This window comes from Anser anser (genome assembly GCF_964211835.1).
Source record: "Anser anser genome assembly, chromosome: 1".
Classification (NCBI taxonomy): Eukaryota; Metazoa; Chordata; class Aves; order Anseriformes; family Anatidae; genus Anser; species Anser anser.
In genome coordinates this window covers 70,213,357-70,236,204 of record NC_139720.1, presented here as the reverse complement: position 1 = coordinate 70,236,204, position 22,848 = coordinate 70,213,357, and the positions used below count along the sequence as shown (strand labels likewise).

Genomic DNA, 22,848 nt, shown 5'->3' with positions numbered 1-22,848 from the left:
AAGGCAAGTATTTCAGCTTGTGATTCAGGCTAATTTTGGGCAGAGCATAGGTATATTCTACAGTGACTAACTAATGCTGCTAGCAATCTGCTTATCTGAATTATAACCTGTGGCTACACTACCATTGTTGCAGTTCTGGAAAGATGCATTTCAGAGGCCGAAGTACAGAAATATGGGACTCCATCACTGGATTGCCCCCATCAATATGACTCACAGGAGGAGGTAACAAAAACTCTGTACTCTGCGGGATGTAGAATGGTCTGGCATCAAGATGTGTAAGCAACCTGGTTTTATACCTGCCTCATCCTCAAGACAGGCAGTGTGCGGCTGACAGAGAGTTTCTTAGCACTGAAGCTGAACTTCACACTAAAGCTACCATTCAGTGGGAAAACAAAGAAGAAAGGAGAAGAGCTGGGATGGAGAAAGCACCCTGGGGAGCCAGATTTGCCTCTTTGCCACTGCTGAGGCATGGATGATTGCCTGTTCCTGCTGGGAAAATCCACCTGCCTCCTCCAGGGAAGCAATGCTGCTACCATATTTCTAACCCTTGTCATCAGTGGGGCAAAAGCTGCCTGCCTGCATTTGCTCAGTTTTGGCATAGGAGGTATAAAGAAGAGCTTCACCATCTTGCTAACCCAAGACTACGATGCTCAAGGCAACTGCCTACTTTGTCTACTTCTAAAATTGGCCTAAAATCCTGCCTGCTGAGGGCAGATGGGTGTAACACAAAGGCTTATTATATTCACATTTTGCAGTCACTTTGCTTACTCACTAAATGTGCGCATAATGTCATGCCACTTGGCCTTGGTATTTACCCCTTACTTTAACCTCTTGCTCTCCTGTGACTTTCTCCATTTAGATATTTAGCTACTTTTTTATTAGTAGTATTAAGTAAAACAGTAAGCAGCATAGGAATGGATATTTTCTGAAAAGAACAAAGTAAAATATGGAAGAGATCTCCTTCCTGCTGCCTTTCTTGAAGTACTAAGAACATCTATCCTGAGAAACTAATGTCATGCAAAACCTAGAGGATGGTCCTGCATAGGGGGTCTAATGCTTTTCTCTGGAGTAAAGGCTGGGTGAACCTCTTGTGAAACTTGTACTAACTTAATCCAGCAGGGATAGTCATAGTTAATTTTGTATGAATAACTCATTTTTCAGTTCAGCAACCAGGAGAAAAGACTGGTTCAATAAAAACAAATTGGTTTGGTTTTTACTCCTTCACAGAAATGAAAAACTGGAAGGTAAATTAATTATGTATTAGACAAAATATTCTTCTTGACTATAAAATTAAACACACATAAGAAAAGTCAAGGAAATGGAGGCTATATTTTTGTAAATAGCTAGATTTACAAAAAATCCAGAGCCCGTATGAGTAGTTAAGTGTTTAAAACAAAGAGGAACAGCTCCAATAGGAAGGACAGACTGTGGAACATCCACCTATAACCCCTCTGGCTATAATCTGCTGCTTAAAATCCCTTCTCGGATTCAAACACAGGGAAAGATTTGAAATTTGGTCTCTCACTTTCCCAGAAGAGAGTCCAAACCACCTGGCTTGAGAGCATTTTGAGGCAGTTTTCCTTCAATCCCTTACATTGTAGCTGTTCCAATTTGTATTTAGTATTTTGAGAGAGAGACTATATGCCTTAATAAGCCAATGTTTCAGACATTTTTCTGGGAGGTGGGAGAAAACAGGGTGTCCTATATTCCTCAGCACAGGAGTTATCTGCCAGCTAAAAGGGGGAATAACTGCCTCCCTCCTCCTGGAAAAAAAGAGTCTTTTGCAGTAGAAGTGGTTTGGTAAGTTTGATTTGAATTAGTAAATACTTTGGGAATGACTGAAAGCAAGTTTTTCTGTGAATAAATTATTCACGCTGAAAAATACTAGCTTAGCTGTAATTGCAGAAGAACAGGAGACACTCAGCTACTCGGTATATTTTGGCTTTACAAAGTATGTCTCTTTTGGTAGCATAGCACTGCTACTGTGTAAAAAAATCCAGATCTCTCACTGAGGGGGAAATGTTTCAATAAAATCCATCAGGGGCAGGGGCATACTTGCATAATCAAGAATACACACTTCAACAAGATCTTTGTAAGTATAACATCTTCACGTGGCTGCAGGCTTCTACAACATTTCCCAAGAATTATTATTATACAACATGAAACAGTAAATGCAATGAAAAAGGACAAATGAAATTGTGGTGCAAAAACCACCCCCTGACTAGAGAGAACTGTCCATTTGGTAGTGACACAGCAGAAGAAAAATCTGAAGAAATATTCTTCTGTTAGTGCTCAAGAAAGCATGTATGCTTTCATGCATTGTGTAGAGTCTGCTATTATTACTGAGCTTTTCTTTTTTTTTTCAGTTTTTGTGCCCCGCCCCCCTTTTTTTTTGATTTACACATTGCACCACTATCTTCTGAAGCAGTTTGCTGTGGTAAATTATTATATTAATCAATATCAGCAATATATGATTTGAAATTATGGTCTCAGCCAATACATATGAAGGTTTAATGAAAAAGGCATCTCATTTAAAAAAACAATGTATCTGGTATATTGAGAGAAGAAAGTCTTCAAAACAAAGTGCGTAGAAAATACCCAAAACTTTAAGGAAGCACCGTTGTCTACTGGGAATTGTTACTTACAAGGTATCTCCCGATATCCACATTCCAAGGCATGGAAATAGTTCATAAACTCCCTCACTGGAATTTTAAAGGTTTCAAACAGCCCCATGTCCTCAAAAAGCTTGTATGATACCTGAAAAAAACAAAACCAGCATTCTGCTAAATAGACGAGAAAGAATCTAAAAATTAGATACAAAACTCATTCTGTCAAATCACCCCACGTAGATGTGCTTTCTTCACAGTATTTTCTCAAGTGTACCACCTGATCCAGCTATAGCAGCAGGTACTTGCATTTCCATAGTGATGTGCTTACGCAGACAACCTATTAGTACCAAACAGTCCCCTCCATTCCTTCATTGAACCCTTCCAAATGTTCTGCTCTTCCTTTCAGGCATACGGACCCCCAGATTTGGCAGGCACCTCAGAAGCATATACACATAAAGGAAGGTGCCCAGAGCTCCTTTCCAGAGTCTTGTGAAAAAAAAATAAAATTAAAAAAAAATAAAAATCCCCATAACCCTCTCCGAGGAGCATTCATGAGTCAACTCAATTCCCAGAAAAAAGGGAAACAAGTGAAGGAATAAGAAAAGGAGAGGGTGATTTGAATCCTCTACATCATCTCCTTTCCCTCACTCAGATTTTGGCAGTGAAATGGTAAAACCGACTTCAGGATCTCAGAGGCAGCAAGTAGCTTAGAAGGCAGAGCTGCTCAAAGAGTTCATGCATGGCAAGATGACCACAGACATGCAGGAGAGGATACATCAGAAGGGAGAATGTGATGGATGAATGAGGGGGCATTCAGGAGAGAGGAAAGCTCAGAAATGTAGACAGGAGGAACTGCAAAATAGACAAGATTCAAGGCAACTTTGAACTTGACATACTGAACAATAGGACATTGTAAAATTACTGTATGACCTCTTCACTTCCTTCTTTCACAAGTCAGCTTCTTTATTTATTTACTGCCGTTAGCTAAATTCTGTCCTTTTTATGTCATTTACCTGGTAATGGTCTGTCTAGGGCAAAGCAATTTCAAACATGTTTAGAAGGATGAGTGCTATACTGATAAGAAATTGTTACAAATTCTGTTCCATGTTTCACACCTGAATTCAAATCAAATGGGTATCCACAGATGTTTCTTTCTGTATACTGTGTATATAAACTGCGACCTATGAGCTACACTTAAAGCTTAAGGAACAGAAATTTCAACTGTCCTGCCACTGTGTATTTTTATAGTAAGAATAATAAAAAAGTATATGAATTTGTCGTCTTAATGATCTTTTCTTTGCCTCCCCTCCTAGGCATTTCCCACCAGGAAAAATCAGCATATCAACTAACTCTGGCAAAGCACTGCAACAGACAGTGATGATGCAGAGACAGGTTGAGCGTGGTGCCTGACACCATCTGGGATTCCCCTCTAATACTAGAAACATCTGACAGTTGTGGTTCTGGTGGTGGCCTCAGCTCTTACTTCCGTTACTGCTATAATCACTGAAGTGCCACTAGCAAGGCAGTCAGAAAAATACTTGCTGGTGGTAATTTCTCTTTGTGGCCACTGCTGTTGGCCATAGAGCAAAAAGCTCTTTGTAGTAAAGTAACTAATATACTACTGAGTCAGACTGCACTGGAAGACACAAGCTTAGAATAAAACTAACCCAGCTTTGTATTTTCAGCTAATTGTCCCTGTCTACAGAGAGGAAGTATAAAGAAATATTATTCTGCAAGACCAAATCTTACTGGGCTGCTCTACCAATACTGGACAGGTATCTTAAATAAAATGTCATACAAGCACTTTTTTTATCCCCTTTGGATTTTCGGAGTGGAGCTGTGCAGCAGTTGAAAAGAGAAGCTGACTGGTGGATATGAATGATAGCATTATTCTTTCTCGTCATTAGAGAGCGTAAATATCAAGCAAATCATTTAGACATTTTGAAATCTTTCCTTCCTTCCTTTCTTCCTTCCTTTACAATGGGGAGGAGGAAGAGGCAAAGGAAGATCAGAAAAAGGAAAAAATGCATTGATGTCTTTCAGAAGGTCAACTGTCTAAATTCTTTCATTAACAAAAAAAAAAAAGGAAAAGTGTGAAGTTGTTGTTGTTGTTGTTGTTGTTATTATTATTATTAGTATGTTATGTGAACAGAAAAAGGAGGACCACAGAAAACATAGATCCACTATTTGATGGGGAAGGTCACCTCACAGACAAGGACATAGGCAAAGCAGAGACGTTCAACGCCTTCTTTGCCTCCGTCTTCAGTGCTGATGATGGGCCTTGGGACCCAGGGTGCCATGAGCTGGAGGACAATGATGGTGGGAATGATAAACTCCCAACCAACCTTGAACGTGTGGGGGATTTGCTGCTCCACCTGGATCCATACAAGTCCACGGATCCGGATGGGATTCATCCCAGGGTGCTTAGAGAGCTGGCTGATGTCATCACAGGACCTCTCTCAATTATTTTTCAATGGTCTTGGGAATCTGGAGAGGTCCCAGCAGACTGGAAGCTGGCAAATGTACCAATTTTCAGGAAGGGCTAGAAAGAAGACCCTGGTAATTACAGGCCTGTCAGTCTTATGTCAGTGCCTGGTAAAATTATGGAGAAGATAATCCTTGAAGTTATTGAAGCGCACCTGGGGGAAAATGCAGGCATTGGTCCCAGCCAACATGGGTTCACGAGGGGTAGGTCCTGTTTAACAAATTTGATTTCCTTTTATGATGAGATCACCCATCTAGTCGATCAAGGGAAACCAGCTGATGTGATCTTTTTGGACTTCAGCAAAGCTTTTGACACAGTTTCTCATAGGATCCTACTGGACAAAATGTCCAGCATACAGCTAAACAAAAACATCATACGATGGGTGAGCAATTGAGTGATGGGCAGGGCTCAAAGGATTGTGGTAAATGGGGCCACATCAGGCTGGTGGATGGTCACCAGTGGAGTCCCCCAAGGCTTCATTTTAAGGCCAGTCATCTTCAATGTTTATATAAACTATTTGGAGGTAGGACTAGAAGGTATTTTGAGCAAATTTGCCAATGACACTAAACTTGGAGGAGTTGTGGACTCTGTTGAGGGTGGAAAGGCCTTGCAGAGAGATCTGGACAGACTGGAGAGCTGGGCGATCACCAACTGCATGAAGTTTAACAAGAGCAAGTGCTGGGTCCTGCACCTGGCACAGGGCAACCGTGGCTATACATACAGACTGGGCGACAAGACACTGGAGAGCAGCCCCGCAGAGAGGGATCTGGGGGTTGAGGTTGATAGCAAGTTGAATATGAGCCAGCAGTTTGCCCTGGCAGGCAGGAGGGCCAACCGCATCCTGGGGTGCATCAAGCATGGCATCGCTAGTCGGTCGAGGGAAGTGATTGTCCCACTCTACTCTGCGCTGGTGCGGCCTCACCTCGAGTACTGTGTGCAGTTCTGGGCACCACAGTACAAAAAGGATGTAAAACTGTTGGAGAGTGTCCAGAGGAGAGCTACAAAGATGGTGAAGGGCCTAGAGGGGAAGACATATGAGGAGCGGCTGAGGTCACTTGGCCTGTTCAGCCTGGAAAAGAGGAGGCTGAGGGGAGACCTCATCGCGGTCTACAGCTTCCTCACGAGGGAGAGTGGAGGGGAAGGTGCCGATCTATTCTCCTTAATCACCAGTGATAGGACCCACAGGAATGGTGTCAAGCTGAGGCAGGGGAGGGTTAGGCTAGACATCAGGAACAGGTTCTTCACTGAGAGGGTGGACACACACTGGAACAGGCTCCCTAGGGGAGTAGTCACTGCACCAAGCCTGTTGGAGTTTAAGAAGTGTTTGGACTGTGCACTTAGTCACATGGTTTGAATTTTTGGGTAGACCTGTGTGGTGCCAGGAGTTGGGCTCAATGATCCTTATGGGTCCTTCCAACTCGAGATATTCTATGATTCTATTGTTATTATTATTATTGTAATTATTGTTGTTGTTATTCATTGCTCTGGATTAACCACTTTTAAATGCTTCCACTTTTAAAATCTTTCCTCCACAAACTGCATGCTGCTTCATGAGCTCCCTCGCAGTCACCATCCCATAGACTGAGCCCAGTGCTCTTGCAGCTGTGGAGTGGTCCCTGCTGCCAGGGGCAAGCCCTGGTGAAGCTCTGACAACATCCAGCCACTTGGCCCTGGGTGCTCCACACAGCCTTCTCCCTCCTGCATCCATTTTCTGTTCATCTGTGCAATGACCGCTAATGCTCAAGTAAATCATTTATAACTCAGATACTTCTGGTACTGCTGCCTGAACAAGTGCTTCTCCTGAATGATTTCTAAGGGAAGCTTTTATAGAAATGGGGATCATCATTCACGTGCAGCTCCTCTCTGGGGTGTTACAGGCACACGTAAATGTCTTGGAGGACATGTGCGAGGTTTAGGTCAGTGGTTCCCTATTCATTGCTTGCAGGCTGCAACTCCTTTTTTTGGCTCTTGTATGTAATTTCTGCAAATGTGTGTTCCTTTTAAGTTGTCAGTGCCCGGTCTCCAGCTGTGACAAACATGACTTCTCACACGGGTGGCTGTAATGATCCAGGGAATATTCCATCCCCCACAGACAGATCTCCCTTGTTCCCTTGTATAATGGCTGTAGTTTCTCTCTAAGGAAGTCATACATGATGACTACGTATTCCTCTTGGCACCACAGAGGGACCAAGTAACACGCACTCCAATGATGCCCCTCTGTCTTGACGCTGCTGGTGTACCAGCAGTGTAGGAGCACCACCAGCATTTCTTGGCCCTGTGGGCCTAGCAATAAAAGTTGGGGAGAGATCTTAACTTTAGCCTGACCTTTTTCACTTTCATTATTTGCTTTTCAAAGCAAATGAGCTTCTCTTCTGCAGGTTTTTTGTTTTTATAGGAGATGTAAGAAGAGCGTTAAGTGTGACTGAAAGCATTATCTAAGTTTATGGCCTGTTGTGAAGCAGCAGCTCAGCTGGAGGGCTTTGCTGTTCCTTTCTGAAATGGACTGGTATGTAAATTCCTCCCTAGCCCCTATTATGCATATTTGTTAGTGCCACATTTAGAGTATTTTCCACTATATTTTGCACAGATGTTTTTATGGCTGCTGACTGGTTCAGGGTCTCTTTACATGTCTAAATCAATTTAACTTTACAAAAAGGAGAAACAGACATCTCAAGCAGCCTTAAAGATGTTATGCCAGCATTTACTTTCTAAACCAAATGCTTCCCTAGAGGCACGTGTCAACTTTGCTCTGTTCCATCTCATAAATGGCAAGGCAAACATAGTTAATCCAGCTTGTTAATTTACTTATTTTTTTTTTAATGGATGAGTCCACTTAATGGCAAAAAGCAGAGAATAAATCATTAGTGCTTTTGTTTTCCTTTGTTGATAATATCCCAGGATTTAAAATTATACAAGAAAAATAATACTTTTAGTTGCAGGAAAAAAAAAAAAAGATTTATTTATTTCAGTTCTCTTATTTCTAAAAATTATTTTGTTAGGAACATATGAGTAGGTGGGGAGAAGAACTAAAGGAATGATCTTTATTTTAGGAACAAGTTTGAACTTGCTTCATTCTGCTCTTAAGGAGTGAGAGTTAATACAAACAACTGTTACAGAAGATAGTGAATTTTGATCTTGAATATTATTTACTTAGGCTTCTCTATTATATTTCACAGGCTTCATTTTGTGTTACTGCAATAGTGATAATGTGCTCAGAACCTGATCAAAAAGCAAATATTTGGAAACAGAGTGTGGAGCTTTAGTGGGAACTGTGAGCAGCAGAGGGAAATTGTCCCAAGAGGTTCAAAACTTCATGCAACTTAGTAAAGTCCTTAACACCCATAGAAGTAGCCATGAGAAAACAGAAGAATGTTTGACTCATTCAAACTACTGTTTTTGCCATCAAAAACATTCTGGTTTTCCTTATGTTTCATTTATGACTCTGTAAGATGCTTTGCTGCTAGACAAAAACATGATGAAGAAGACCTAGAAGGGAATTTTAATCACTTGTTCTCCATGTATTGCAAAGTTGTCTCAATGACCACTGGTGAATGTATATCAATACCCATATCCAGCCACAGTTTGCGTATTTGTCTGAAATTAACCTAGAGAGCTGGTGGGCTGGTTAAACATAGATGTTGCTTGCCAAGCTACAGAACGATAAAAGACAGACTACAAATAAACTTAAAATCATGCTGTGGTTTTCCTGGTTGACCACTGGAAAATTGAATATAGCTGAATAGTAGTTAACCCCAAAGGGACCAATATTTGATATGGCATTCTCTGGAGCTTGTTGCAGTGAGATCTGCTTGACCCACTAACCTCTGTGTTTGTGTGTGTGGGTTAATTTTCGCACATACCAATAAACATAATCACTTCTTTCCAGCACTCATCACAACATAATGCCTTGCATTGCCTGACTGAAATCTCCAGTACAGAAAAAGATTTCCTGCATCAAAACTGAGTATTTTTACTGTTTAGCCCTCCCATGGTGGGCCCAAGATAAATCCTTTCACTAAGTACTTGGTAAGGTACGAGAACAGCTCCTGCAGAAAGGAGAGAATATTCAGAAGGGTTTACATAAACTCATTGGTGGACAGTAACAAGCATAATAGGTGTCTGGTTTTTTTTTTTTCTTTGTTTTTTGTTTTCTTTCACGTTCTTAACTTAAAAGAGATGGGATTTTAAAAGTAAGGAATTTAATGAGAAGGAGTTCATATTGTCAGCTTTGAATTAGATGTCAGGGATCATAATTTCTCAAATGAACAGCTTACAGGTCTTAAAAATACTTTGTCTAAATCATATCTCTAGATAAATAATCAAGCCAGTCATCACAGATGAGATACCCTTCCTACCTGACTGAGAATACGACCACATTTCTTTCCAATTTTTTCCACCAAATCAAAGATTGGAAAATTCCAGCTGTTTAGCTGCTCCATCAGGGGATCCAAGTTGTCCATAACCAGAGGCTCAGGAGCAAGCACAGGCTTGTCCTATGGCAGAAAGTAAAATAAAGATAAGTTTTAGTTCTGTGAAGCATCTCATGCAAAAGAAAAAGAAGTGGTGTTAAAAACTAAGGTCATGTTAGCATCATTTCTAAGCCGATGGTACTTTATTCAGCTCAGCAGAGATGTTCCCATTTCTACCAGCCCTACAGCTAGTCATTCTCCTTTATAATTTTTTTTCACTTGAATGAATAGGAAATTCTGTATATGAAACATCATTCTCTGAACTTAGCCATGAGAGACATTCATTCGTTCATTCATGGGAATCATTCATTCATTTCCAAGGGAGTCTGTCTTCTTCATTGTTAAATTTGCTGGAGTAGAGAGGGAAAAATGTTCACTTTCTCCTTCCACATCAGGACACATTCATTATAATCTATCACAGCTAACGGAGCATGTTCCATGAGAAGAATTATCCATCTTAAACTGAGACCTACCTCTTTTTCAAGGTCTGCAAAGTAAAGATGGGGCATTCCCCTTTGTTCAAATTTCTCTGAACACTTCCTTGCATTTCATTATTACTAAGAAACTGTAAATGAGTGAACCCTAAAATATCTCAAGAAAGATGCCTTCTCTCAGCATGTCCAACTCCAATTCAACAGACTACAATATTTTTTTCAAGAGCTCAAACCATCTTAAAATTTATTAATCCAGTTCTACAGAAGGCTACGAAAACAAACAAACAAACAAAAAAACCCCTAAATTTTCCTTCTACCTCTGAATCAAATTTACAGCTGAATACAGCAGTTGTGAGAAGATCAGCACTTGTCAATGTACTGCAATGTTCTTAAGTTATATGCATGCTCATAATGTTATTCTGTTCAAGACAATAATATCATGCTGCACCCTCAGGGAAGTGTTAATTTCTTTAAAAGTAAGAATCACTGTATATATTAGCCAGGATTGCAAGGCCATTGAGAATTTGAAGTCACTGAACAGGAAGACAATACTTCATGCTAGTAGTTTGAGATTATCATTTATTTTCTTTCCAATCTATTCCCTTTAAAGACAAAACTAACACAGAAGCCAAACATTTCTTAAGCACCTAATGACAGATCTATAAGCCTGTATTCATTCATCAAAATGGACGGTTAGTGTCTCACAAGTGGCCAGTGCTTAGGAGCTCTCACACGCTTCAGTGGGTCCTTTCAATTCTTCAGTCAAACCTCTTACTACAAGGTATTAGCTGCTGAAATTTTTGCTTAAAATCGTGGCCACAATCTTTAGATTGCTCTGGGATTGTGTTAGTTTGTTTTTTCATTTCCATATACATTCAGTCTATGGTGACAGTGGAATTTAAACAAGCTACCTCGGGTGGTATCAAGGAATGCAGAATTATGGTCTCAGGCGCGAACGTCCTACAGACGGATCCCTTCCGTGTCTGTTCTTTGGAGCAATCTGTCTCATCATCATTTTGTACGATATCACTGCTGTCACTGTTGTTGGTCTCATAGTCAGAAGTGGCTTGTGCAGGATCATCTATAACACAAATCACAGAGCTTGTTATGTAAAATGACCTTCTGAATAATAGCAACAGGATCTCTGACTCATAATACATATGTGCTGCTTGGCTGTGTCTAATGTTGAGTAATCTGTCCAAAGACATTAAAGCATATATCCTGCAGAGAGTGAACAATGGGATTAGGGATTGAAGAGCGGGAAAACACTTGGTGACTGTTATTTGTACTGGCAAGGTTAGACAAAACCATATGGAAAAACATATTTATTTTGCATTGTATCTATATTCTTCACGAGGGTTTTCCCCATCTTAAACAAGCAAAAAGGAAAGAAGCCTCAAAGGCAGTTTGGATGATCTCACCTACGTATGTTTTCCTTCTGTGAGACAGACGCATATTTGCCGTTCCAGCGAATAATTATTAAATTTTAAAGGAGGAGGAGTTTTTGATTTACAAAGAATTACCTGCTCTATTCAGGGAGTGTGTGGTACCATCACTTCTATCTAGTGTCCCATCACCAGCTTCTATTTGGTTATAGGGTCTGCCACAGCTGAAATACAACATCAGGAAACATACACCATATAAAGAATTGTGAGAGTTAGATAGTCTTATGTAAAACATATTCCTGCTCACAGTATACGATTATGTCACACATTTTAAGCTACGGTATAGGCTACATTCTAAAGACAAAATTATAAGAGTGAGCTGAATTTTTACTGAAAGTCAGAAATGCAAAAAGACAGGTTTATACCTTAGACATAGCCAACACCATTAATTTGTGTCACCAACAGTTAAACTATACCATGTGATTTTTTTATAAATGCCCTTTTTTATTATTATTTTCTAAGTTTATCAGTACAAAACAAGCAAACAAAAAGCTGGCTTTGTACTACAACTGTACTATAAACATGAATTAAAGAAAACAATGAAAATTTGCCAAAGTGCCATACAATCTTATGTTTTGAACACAACCATGCTGAGGCTTCTTTGCTCAAAGTTTGAATACATTCCTCTTTAATAATGCAAATAGTTGTTTTGCCATTACTTTAGTGACAACAAACCATGTACAGCATAAACAAGGGGGTGTTTTGGATAGAACAAGAGGAGGGTGATTTAGCATCCAGACATTTAGCAAACAGAGTTTGCTTCATCATTGCCAGAGAAGAAAGACATTGTGGGAGGGATTGCAATAGTGAGGCCTTTCCAATGCCTGGTTCTTCCCTTCTGCTAAAATGCTTTATTCCTTGTGTGCTATTCCCTTTAAGCCCTAAACACGAATTCAGTACCACCTGGAATATCTCAAATAACTATGTCCCAATATGATTGAATCTCAGACCTGAAGGAAGAATGATATAGCATGAATTCACAAGAGAAACTAACAAGTCTGAAGCCTCATTTAGCTTTTATATCAGATTTATATCAGATATATCAGATTTATATCAGATCTTCCCATGAAAAACTGACATTTTAATATCTTTCTCTGTTTGGACTTAGTATTTTGTGGTGTAAACTATACATAGCAGTCTTTGTAAAGAAACAATTATAAAATTATCTAAATTGGTCAAACTTTGGATTAGAAACTTTGCACCATTGTTAGTGCACCATATAAAAATGGCTGAAATCCTGATGATTTTGATGGGGTCAAAAACATATTCTGGAATTTGGTATGCCCTGCAAACATAACGTATCCCTGAAAGAATTCAAAATAACAGTACAAATCCACAAATGATACACACAGTGCACTGCCAAACAAATAAATCTCATATCACTCAGGTTTATAAACAAGATGAGAAAAAAAATCTCTCCAACATTCCTTGTGGTTGCCATAAGGTCAATGATAACAAGTCAAAATGTAAAAGTTATAGAGAAATAGAGTCTTTGGTTGTGATACTACAAGGCTTCAGCATTATTATGAGTGCACCTCTTTAATTCCAGAACATATAAAAACTCGCGCTGATTTAGTATATCCGGTCCACATAAAAAATTGTATTAATAAATAAATAAATAAATAAAAAAATACTGAGCTACCTATTAGAACACTTGAAATCTGCTCTTTGTCAGAATTAAATGCGCCCGTGCAACTTTAACCCAATCCCCCTTCATATGCAGGCACTATAATATACTTCTTAATCACAGGATTGTTTAACATTTTTTTTCACAGGATCCCTGCCTCATCCACTAAGCAGAATTAAGAGTGATTACTTAAAAAGTATTTTAGTAGCATTGTTTGGTATACATTCTTGTTTAACATAGCCTTCAAACTCCATTATCCTACCACATTTCACTTTGTATGTAAGTAAAACTTCTGTCTTGATGCCGTTGCCTGGGTAGATCTGATTAAAGCACTGAATCCATTGAAACTTTATTTCCTCTTTTGTTGTTGTTGGGGGAAGGAGTTGGTGGCAGAGGTTTGTTGACTCTAGTATTAGTTTGTAGCAAGGCTTCTTTTTTTTTTTTTTTTTTTTTTTTACAGGAAATGTAGAGCACTGCACACCATGAAGACCAGCAAGCTACACTGTGAATACTCAAACACGAAACAATTCTTTTCCAGTTTTTGCTAATTTAACTCAGTTTGTCTTGGCCATTTCATCTCTTTATTGTGTGTGTGTGTGTTTTTTAATTGTTTGTTTTCTTTATATATATATATATATATATGTTGTTTTTCTTTTGTTTGCTTGTTTCTTTATTGTGCTTATATTACTGAAGGGTGCGTTATTTATGTGCAGTTCAGTTTGTCTGTGGATATGACATCCCAGTATAGTAATGGCTAGAAATGTGATAGTGGTTATGATTTTTCAATAGACATTAAACGGACAGTGACTATTAATAATAGTGGATGTCAGTTCTATTAGCAGTCATTATACCATAATATTTTAAATAACGTGTTTGTTTCAAATAATCAACAACAAAGTCTACGCCAGCCAATGTCACTACTGGAAGTTCTTACACAGTCTAAGCATTTGAAAACAAGGAAATTAAGAACCAAAGTGTGCTATGCAACTTCCACAGATCAAACAAGATAATAGCTATATAAATGTTAATAAACATTTACCAGTGATTATATTGAAATCAAATTCTACACCTCTCAAGAAAATATATTTCATTACTACCTACAACAGTCTTACATTGATCGGGGTTTTTATTTATTTATTTATTTATTTATTGTTATTTTTATGAGATATCTGTTCTCTTTAACACAATATTGCCAGCAATAACTGTTACTAGTTAAAGTAATTTATTTAAAGTTAATTTAAAGTTAAAGTAATAATAATCTGCGTATGTAGTAATAAAGGCAAAGTGTAACAGGACTTATGTGTATGTTCTCATGTATAATATAAGTTTCATTTCAGATGAATCAGTGCAAATCCCAGTTTTGCAATATCTTTGCAAAGCACTTCATTTCTATTTAACCACCTAACCTTGCCTTAAAAGCCTGTCAGGATCCTGGTCTGAATTCAAGTGAACATGGCTCCCTACAGCAAGCTTGCAAACTCAGTTATGAGTTTTTCACAGACTTCCTAGCCCTGTACACAAACAACACAGCAAGACACATCCTAAGTCACATGGCTGAAGCCAGAAACGAAAAACTATTTTCAAAGATAGTTGGTACCTCGGTAACATTTAACCCAGCATATTGGTCAGACGACATGCTGTCTGCTGTCTAGCTGATAATCACAAATACCCCACTACTATGACCAAAAGTAACATCTAACCAGTAAAGTAACCTTGAAACTGCACTGGAGCTGGCTTCTAAATACTGGTATTTGCAACTAGACACATATTGAAAACTCTAATAATCTAACTTAACAAACCTAAAAATGGGCTGCCTTAAAGTGTGAAGTTAAACTATTACTGTAACTCTTAGCAGTCAGAGGAACTCATCTACAGATGATTTCTGAAAAAAATCCTAGTAGGATATAACCTGACATTACCCTAGGGAGGTCAGGATTCACCCCTTCCGAGCCAGTGCTCAAAATTACTTACTCTTCAGGCATTGCTAGAACACCTGTATCACAGACACTGAGCACAGGGCTACAGGACAGCAGCTTTAAAACCCTAGCAGTCAGATTTTTGTATCAAACCTCAGGTGCCCATTTTGAAAGACTTGGCCTGTGACTGTTCATGTTAGCAGCATGGCATGAGAAATTCAAGTTGTTAATATGAAATCCAACTTTCAGATCTGAAAGTTATTGATGTGGAATTTGTTCATGAATCAAACAAGTAAAAGCTGAAAATGTAGCTAACTGTCTTGCACTATAAAAGCACTTTGTATCATCAATCCACATAATTACTCACATGCTAAGAAGTGCTTAAATAATGTTAAAATATCTATACTGCAGCAGATTATGAGAATTTACATATGCACCAAAAGAGCTTGTTTGCAGGGACAATGTGAAATGATTCTATTCTATGTCAAACTACCATCTTACCTGCTGCAGATAACAGAGGGGCTGATGATAGGGTCTGACAGGCTAGGTGCACTCTGAGTAGCAGTTAAGACTTTGTGTGGCTTTAAACCTTGCTTCATGTCAGTATCTGTTGAGTCTGGAAATGACACAGATGATGTTTTTCCAGTAGGACTTGTAGCAGGCGTCCCCTGAATAGGTGAATGGCATGGGGAGGTGAGAGGTGAAATATTTGGTGGGATACCTGGCAAGAGAAAAGAAGAACCTTGTCAATTAACAGTAGCAGCAGATGGTTGTATGAGTTCACTATGCATAAATACTCCTCTTGCAATATGCAGGCACTAGCATAGCTTCCAAAATGAAAAACAGAGAGAAAACCCTCCTCTACTCTGAGTCAAGCTCATGGCTGTCACAGAATGATGAAGCTCCATCATCATCAATTGTTTCTACCTTCTGAAGATCTGACATTAGCTGAAAGGCATGAAATGAAAGATGTGCATAAGAGGCATCACTACAGGTATCACCATATTCTAGTGACAGAGGCACCAGACTCCAACTAGACTGTTCTGCAGAATGTCTTTGCTTCACTGTTTCCACCTGTACAGGAGGGACAAGAAAGGCTTACCCACATTCCTATCATATTTGAACTTCTACATGTGAGATCACAGAATCATGGAATCATTTCAGTTGGAAAAGACCTCTAAGATCATCAATTCCAACCATTAACCTAGCACTGCCAAATCTACCTACCACTAAACTATGTCCCTAAGCACCACACCCATGTCTTTTCTCTTTGAATCCACCTTATATTTTCCAGTCTCAGATGGAAAGGTCGATTACAATAAAGCACAGGGGAGCAAACAACATCTGTCTTAAAAGGAAATGCATTTAAATTGACATACCTCCTGACCTTTGTTCTAAAGTTTGAAGGAACACAGCCCCAGTTCATTTACCATGCTCATCTTCGGAGCTGAATGACAAAGACCTTGGGAACTTCAAACTGGTTTTATGTTTGAATTGTGCCCACTACCTAAATGCATTCCAGACACAATTAACTTAGAATAAGGTCCTATATTGATCTAAGTTTATGATATACTAACCTTGCAGTATATACGTGCAAAGTTGCAGCATTTTATCCCAATAACTTACTGTGATGTCAGCTTAAAATATGATTTACTGTTGACAATCCAGGAGTTAAAAATAATCTGTGAAGTTGCTACAGTGTAATTTTGAGATTCAACATCACCTAAATACACAAATGTTTAATTGATAATAATTACGGCAAATTGAAACTATTCTTTAGTTGGAACATAAAAACAAATCATAATTAAAAGTGCATGATTGTAAATATTTTAAAGCATCAAAATATCAATCTTCAGCATAAAAATCTGGGCCAAAATTTTTACTCCTGTGAATTGGTGCCCCTAGGAATTGCTAGTGATGGAACGGAGCTCTCCTTTCATCATTGGTTAGCTCACAACTTTGGGCAGCAAAGATTGCTACTAATGCTTTCTGAAAGTGAAACAGATGAAACATAAATCTGACTGATATGTGTGCTAAGTCTCGTTTTCCAAGTAGAAAATATTAACTATGCTTTTTCAAGTTAATGGGTTCATCTCTGAAAATCACAAATCTAAATTGCTTTTGTTAAATTCTACAATAAATTCCTGGATTCCTGGTAGTATATCTCCATTATATTCCAGTTTATTTTTATTTCTTTTTAATTTGACTTTTTGCTACACTTTTAAGATAATACTGGGTTAGTTAATCTTCACTACGGCATAACACAGCTTCCGTACAAGAAGAGATTTAATAGACTCTTCAGTTTGAAAAAGAGATGTAATGTGACAGAGCTAGATATGCAGAACAATTGTGCAGCCATATCTTTAAATTCATTTCTAAGTTTGGATTCCCTGACTTTTTCAATTTCAGGCCTCAGGCATGTATCAATTTCCATCTGATGTCTCAGTGACCAGAACCTCTGAATAACATTATCCCAGCATTATTCTATGTTTGGAAAAATAAAATAAAACGACAACTACCAACCAATCAAAAATCAAACAAACAAAAGAAGCAAACAAACAAAAAAATGGGTTCATTTAAAACAAAAAGGAAGGCCTTGTGATCATTTTCAACTGCAATTTAAAGCATGGGTAAATTTTATCTTATCGCTCCCTTGTATAGGGAAGAGAACCATGCTATTGTAGATTAAGACTACTTCATGACTGTCTTACTGAACATTCCATTATCAGTGAAGAAGTCACCTTCTCCATTTCTTCTCAGTTAAAAGAGAATTTGTTTCTTTAAAGGCCCTACAAGTAAGTAAAACAAACTAAGTAAAACAAACAAAAACTACAAAACAAAACACATCTCTCTTCTTTAAAGATCTGTAAGAGCTACCTGAACTTTTTTGATAATGAACATACAGTGACAGACCTATGAGTTATATAATGGATTTGTCTTGGACATGTTTGTGTAAGAATGGTCACGTGCTGCCTCCAGCTCCAAATGGGCTTATGTAGGAAATCTCAGTGAGGCAACATACAAAGGCATTTAATTTATGTTATAGAAAACACTCTTTTCTCAGCCCCATTGTAGTCACTGGAATTGCATGGATATAACTCAGAACTAGCTTTAGTATAACACTTGCCACATCATGTCATGACTAACCTCTATAAATCACAAATGTCAAAACATTTACAATGGCATCACTGTGAGTTACAGTATTTTAAGCCACTGCTTTTTTAAATAAAGTAAATTACTATACTCATACTGATGGAAAAACAAGAAGAGACACAGAGACCAAAAGCAGCTGCATGTGCTAATCACCAAGTTTTCTGGGAGCTAAGTGAGCCTGACAAAGTCATGGGTACCCACTCACCTTGCCGGCTCTGCCTTTTGGCATTCAGGTTGTTGGTAGGAGACATGGCATAAGATGTGGAGAAGGAGCGGCTCTTTGTGATTGTCATCAGAAGGGAGCTGTTCCAGGAGTCAGTGCTGTAAAATGAGAGTGCAAACAAACGTTGTTTGACATAGGAAAAGCCTACAGGGAAAATCTGAAGAAATTAGAAGCCACAGCAAGAACAATGTGGTACTGAGATGGCAAAATATTGCTGAGGAGGAAACCAGCATCTATCTGCTGGCTGAATTGTTATTTGTGAGGAGTATTCAGAAAAAAAATGTTTACAACGTAGGCACTCCAAAGCTGGACTTCCTTCAATGCTTAGCCCTATTCACATTATTTATACAAAGATGTCTTCGGTAGATTGTTCTGACAGTACAAAGAGGCTTAAAAGTAGACTTGAAATATGTTAAATTTATACTCTTTTAATGCCTCCTTACAACAACCAGAAGTACCAGAAGTTCTCAGTATAAATGAAAAATCAGTCTCCTCGATGTCTCTACTGCAACTGTGAAGACAGATACCCATTAACCCTTTGGGCACTAGAAGAGCTCCTCAGGAAGCCAGAAGAGGCTCAGCAGAGCCCTGCACTGATGCCACTAGTGGTGTGCCTTGTTGCTGGGTGAAGCACTTCATGCTGTCACCAGTTTAAGTACATGGTGCAAATCAAAAAAAACCTCCTGCCAACAGACCCTGCAGACGTTCGTCATGGATCCAAGCTAAATTCTCTGAAGTAATAAGGAGTGTGGCAATGATGAACAAATATTGGTTCTATATACAAAATGGGTGCGTGGTTTCAGCCTTAAGGCTGTATACCAGAAGAGACAAAATAGTTTTGTAATGTAGGAGAATTGTATTGATCATTGTTTATGGAATGGCACTCATCAAATGTCAGCTTCTTGCAATGATGCAGCACTGAGTTTTATCATGAGGCCAAACGCTTCTCTGCACAGATCCACTAGGCCTCTAAGTCTCCACTTTTTTCTTCACAGTCTTGCATCCTTCCCTCACCAAGTGATAAGAAGACATACAAGGCAGAAGACAGCCTTTTAAAGCAGCTTAGTCCTAGTCAAACTTCAAAAAAATGTGTTCTGAAAGAAAAAAAGTATGTAATATCATCTTAACTTTACTAACACTTCACTGTTTTGGAAGAGTAAGCACTGTCTATAAAAATGTTTTTTGTCTTTTGAAAATTCTTTTTTTTTTTTTTGAGGGGGTGAGGTGTTGTCAGTTGGTAGAAAAAATATTAAATACTGGCCCACCATAAAGAAAAACAAAAACAAACACATGAACAAAAAACTACCCCAAACCCATAATTTGATTTCTTAAGGGAAATCCACTCGATATAGAGATGATTGAGGACAGGAGTATGGAAGCTTTGTTATTTTTCCCAAATCATTTGAAACTATAAGAGGAACGCGTCTTAACGTTTTAGTGACAAAAGGATACAGGAAAACAAGACTCCTAATCTTAAACAGAGATTTCATAGAATCATAGAATATCCCAAGTTGGAAGGGACCCATAAGGATCATTGAGTCCAACTCCTAAGGGTGTTCATTGATTTTTAAGGGTGATTTTTGGAAATCTGTGACTATTATAACCAGAGGTGATTTTCCAGACTATGAAAAGACTCTTTTTCTGTGTTCTACGGCATGCTTGAATTTGGTACAGAGGAAGTGGCAGATAATCAAGATTTTTTTCCCCTTCAGTTCAAAATTCTTTTCCTTGAAAGCAAATATGTATTGGTCTGCCAGAATTTTTAAAGCTAGACTTACTTATGGGCTTCATTTTTTCCCCTTTCTGGAATTCATTGTTTCTCCTACTGTAAAAGAAGAACTGCATACAGTAGGCTGGGAGGCTTGACAGAGCTATAATTATACAATTGGTGACATTAAACGTAGGAAGAATTGATAGCCTGCTTAGTTGGCTCATCAAGCATAGTTATATAACAACTGTAGAAAAGGACCAACAATAATATTTAATGGCTCTCCTTCCCCCTTGGATTTCCATCTTAGGGTGCTTACATACTACGTGAGAGTCTGGGATCAACAGTATAAATCAAATGCACCCTGGGAACCACAGACGGGTAACTGAAGAATATTTCCATTTGGTTATGGCTTCTTTATATTTACTTTTACTTAGATACATGGGACTCCTTGCAAAGGGAAGTTTGGCTAGCCATGCATTTTTCTTGCACCAGACATTCAAGTGTACTCTGCAGACTGCCTTGAGCACCTAGCCTCCCTGTATAAGAAAAATAGTGCTCTAGGGCTATATTCACGCAAGCTATCCAACAGCAAACACTGAGGATGTTGGGCCTTCTCAGGTCCTTTTGTATTCTCCACTACTGGCTCCAGATTTTGAATTGCAGAAAAAGAAAAAAGGAAAAAAGGAAAAAAGGAAAAAAGGAAAAAAGGAAAAAAGGAAAAAAGGAAAAAAGGAAAAAAGGAAAAAAGGAAAAAAGGAAAAAAGGAAAAAAGGAAAAAAGGAAAAAAGGAAAAAAGGAAAAAAGGAAAAAAGGAAAAAAGGAAAAAAGGAAAAAAGGAAAAAAGGAAAAAAGGAAAAAAGGAAAAAAGGAAAAAAGGAAAAAAGGAAAAAAGGAAAAAAGGAAAAAAGGAAAAAAGGAAAAAAGGAAAAAAGGAAAAAAGGAAAAAAGGAAAAAAGGAAAAAAGGAAAAAAGGAAAAAAGGAAAAAAGGAAAAAAGGAAAAAAGGAAAAAAGGAAAAAAGGAAAAAAGGAAAAAAGGAAAAAAGGAAAAAAGGAAAAAAGGAAAAAAGGAAAAAAGGAAAAAAGGAAAAAAGGAAAAAAGGAAAAAAGGAAAAAAGGAAAAAAGGAAAAAAGGAAAAAAGAACATAAGTTTTCTGAGACCACAGCCTGAAATTCTGTTCTTGACTTCAGTGCCTTTGCTCTGCAATTCCTTCCCTGGTAGCAAAGCATGTTTGCATACTCTGTCCTCACCCAACACCTCCAAGATCATAGCCCTTGGTGAGGTAGGGAGGGGACCTGAATTTCATTCTTGCAGGGTGGCACTGTAACTACTAGGCTGCAAGGCTGGCTACTCTCCATCCTCCCTTTGAAGGTTCTGCTCCATTCTGATTGGAATAATAATAATAAAAAACAATAATGGAGCCAGAAAAGAGGAAATCCTGTTGAAATAGCTACGCCATATATCATAGTTAATGATGCCTAGGACCCAAGCCTCTCTTTTCTCACAGACAAGCATCCTTCTCAAAAGACTAACAGCAATTCAACTCCTTCCTTCACTGGTTGCTACTGGATTACATGCTGCTGCCCTCATGGAGGGTTAAACACAGTTCACCTGAGGCTACCTCATAGCATGGAAGTCCAAAAATGTGAGGAACCTTTGTCTAAACCACCTTAGGCAGGGGGGCAACTCGGTTAGGGTAGTCCTCCACAAATGCACTAAACCAGTCAGCTATCGGCTGTAAGCAGGCTCAACTTCTCTCTTTCAATTTCATGAGAGGCTTATGTATTTTATAATACTGGTCCATGGATTAGGCCCTTAGAAAAAGAGAATGAGTGGAAGTAGGAAATATCTATTTTAGATAGTTAGTCATGAGGAACTATAGCCATTAGCTAAAAACCCATCTCTTCAGAAAAGTGAGGACTACTGTGCTTCTGGGTAACTCTGGAACACTTTCAGGGACATGCTTTAGCAACCTGGAACTAAATTTTGGGTTTGAGCACAACATGAATTAGGCATTAACTTGGTCCATGTAAACCTCTTTGTGGATCTAGTGCTCTGTTTCTACGATGCGCTATATGAACATACCCTTATGAAGTATATGTGTCATTATTGAATCTAGAACTTTTTCTGGCAAGACAAACAATTAATGTACATTTCCTCCAGAGATTTTGCTGCAATCCATTTCAAGGCTTTATTAAGTATTACTTTGTAGTTGTGATTCTCTCAGTATCAGCATCTGCTTACAGAACCCTTGAAAATATGGGGCATCTTAAATAAATTAGTAAATAAATCATAAATAGAAGACGACAGTTTGCATCCCTATAAAACAGCTGTATTTATTTGCTTCTTGTGGAAAGTAAGGAAATACTTTTTCACTAGATTAGATAGTTGGGTTTAAGAATATTTTCAAACATCATCTACTGGTGGAACAACATTTGAAGTCTTGTGTATATTGACAGAAACATGAATTATGACTTTAGCTTTTGAGTTTGTTTCTATATCAAAATTACAATACAATGGCAAAACCTGAATCTGAATACCAGAAGCTAAACGCTGCTTCAAAATTAGGGAATGTGGCACCTGCTCTTGCAGGAAACCTTGATGTTGCCCTTTTCATTTTCAGCTTTGCTTTCATCTTCTGGTAGTAACTCTCCCTTTGTAATTTTATTCCTAGATTACACTTAAAAATAAATAAATAAATAAAGCAATGATAACAAATCTACTTAGAGATTAAACCCCCTTCTTTCTGTTAAATCACTTTTTGACTTATCTAATTC

At 38.3% G+C, this 22,848-nt stretch overlaps 1 protein-coding gene across 3 annotated transcripts in view; it reads right to left on the bottom strand.

The window, feature by feature from the left end:
- Nucleotides 1-22,848, bottom strand: part of PDE3A (phosphodiesterase 3A) — a 266,283-nt gene that overhangs the window by 26,784 nt on the left and 216,651 nt on the right. For 2 of the 3 annotated variants that reach the window (XM_083821773.1, XM_083821774.1), the window contains 6 exons: nt 18,344-18,459; nt 15,487-15,706; nt 11,521-11,606; nt 10,909-11,078; nt 9,450-9,587; nt 2,646-2,757 (listed from right to left, as the gene is read on the bottom strand). In XM_083821773.1, the coding sequence (XP_083677899.1) occupies nt 2,646-2,757; nt 9,450-9,587; nt 10,909-11,078; nt 11,521-11,606; nt 15,487-15,706; nt 18,344-18,459 (842 nt within the window). Of the gene's footprint in view, nt 1-2,645; nt 2,758-9,449; nt 9,588-10,905; nt 11,079-11,520; nt 11,607-15,486; nt 15,707-18,343; nt 18,460-22,848 lie in introns of all 3 variants that reach the window. The other variant, XM_083821772.1, reaches the window with a different exon arrangement.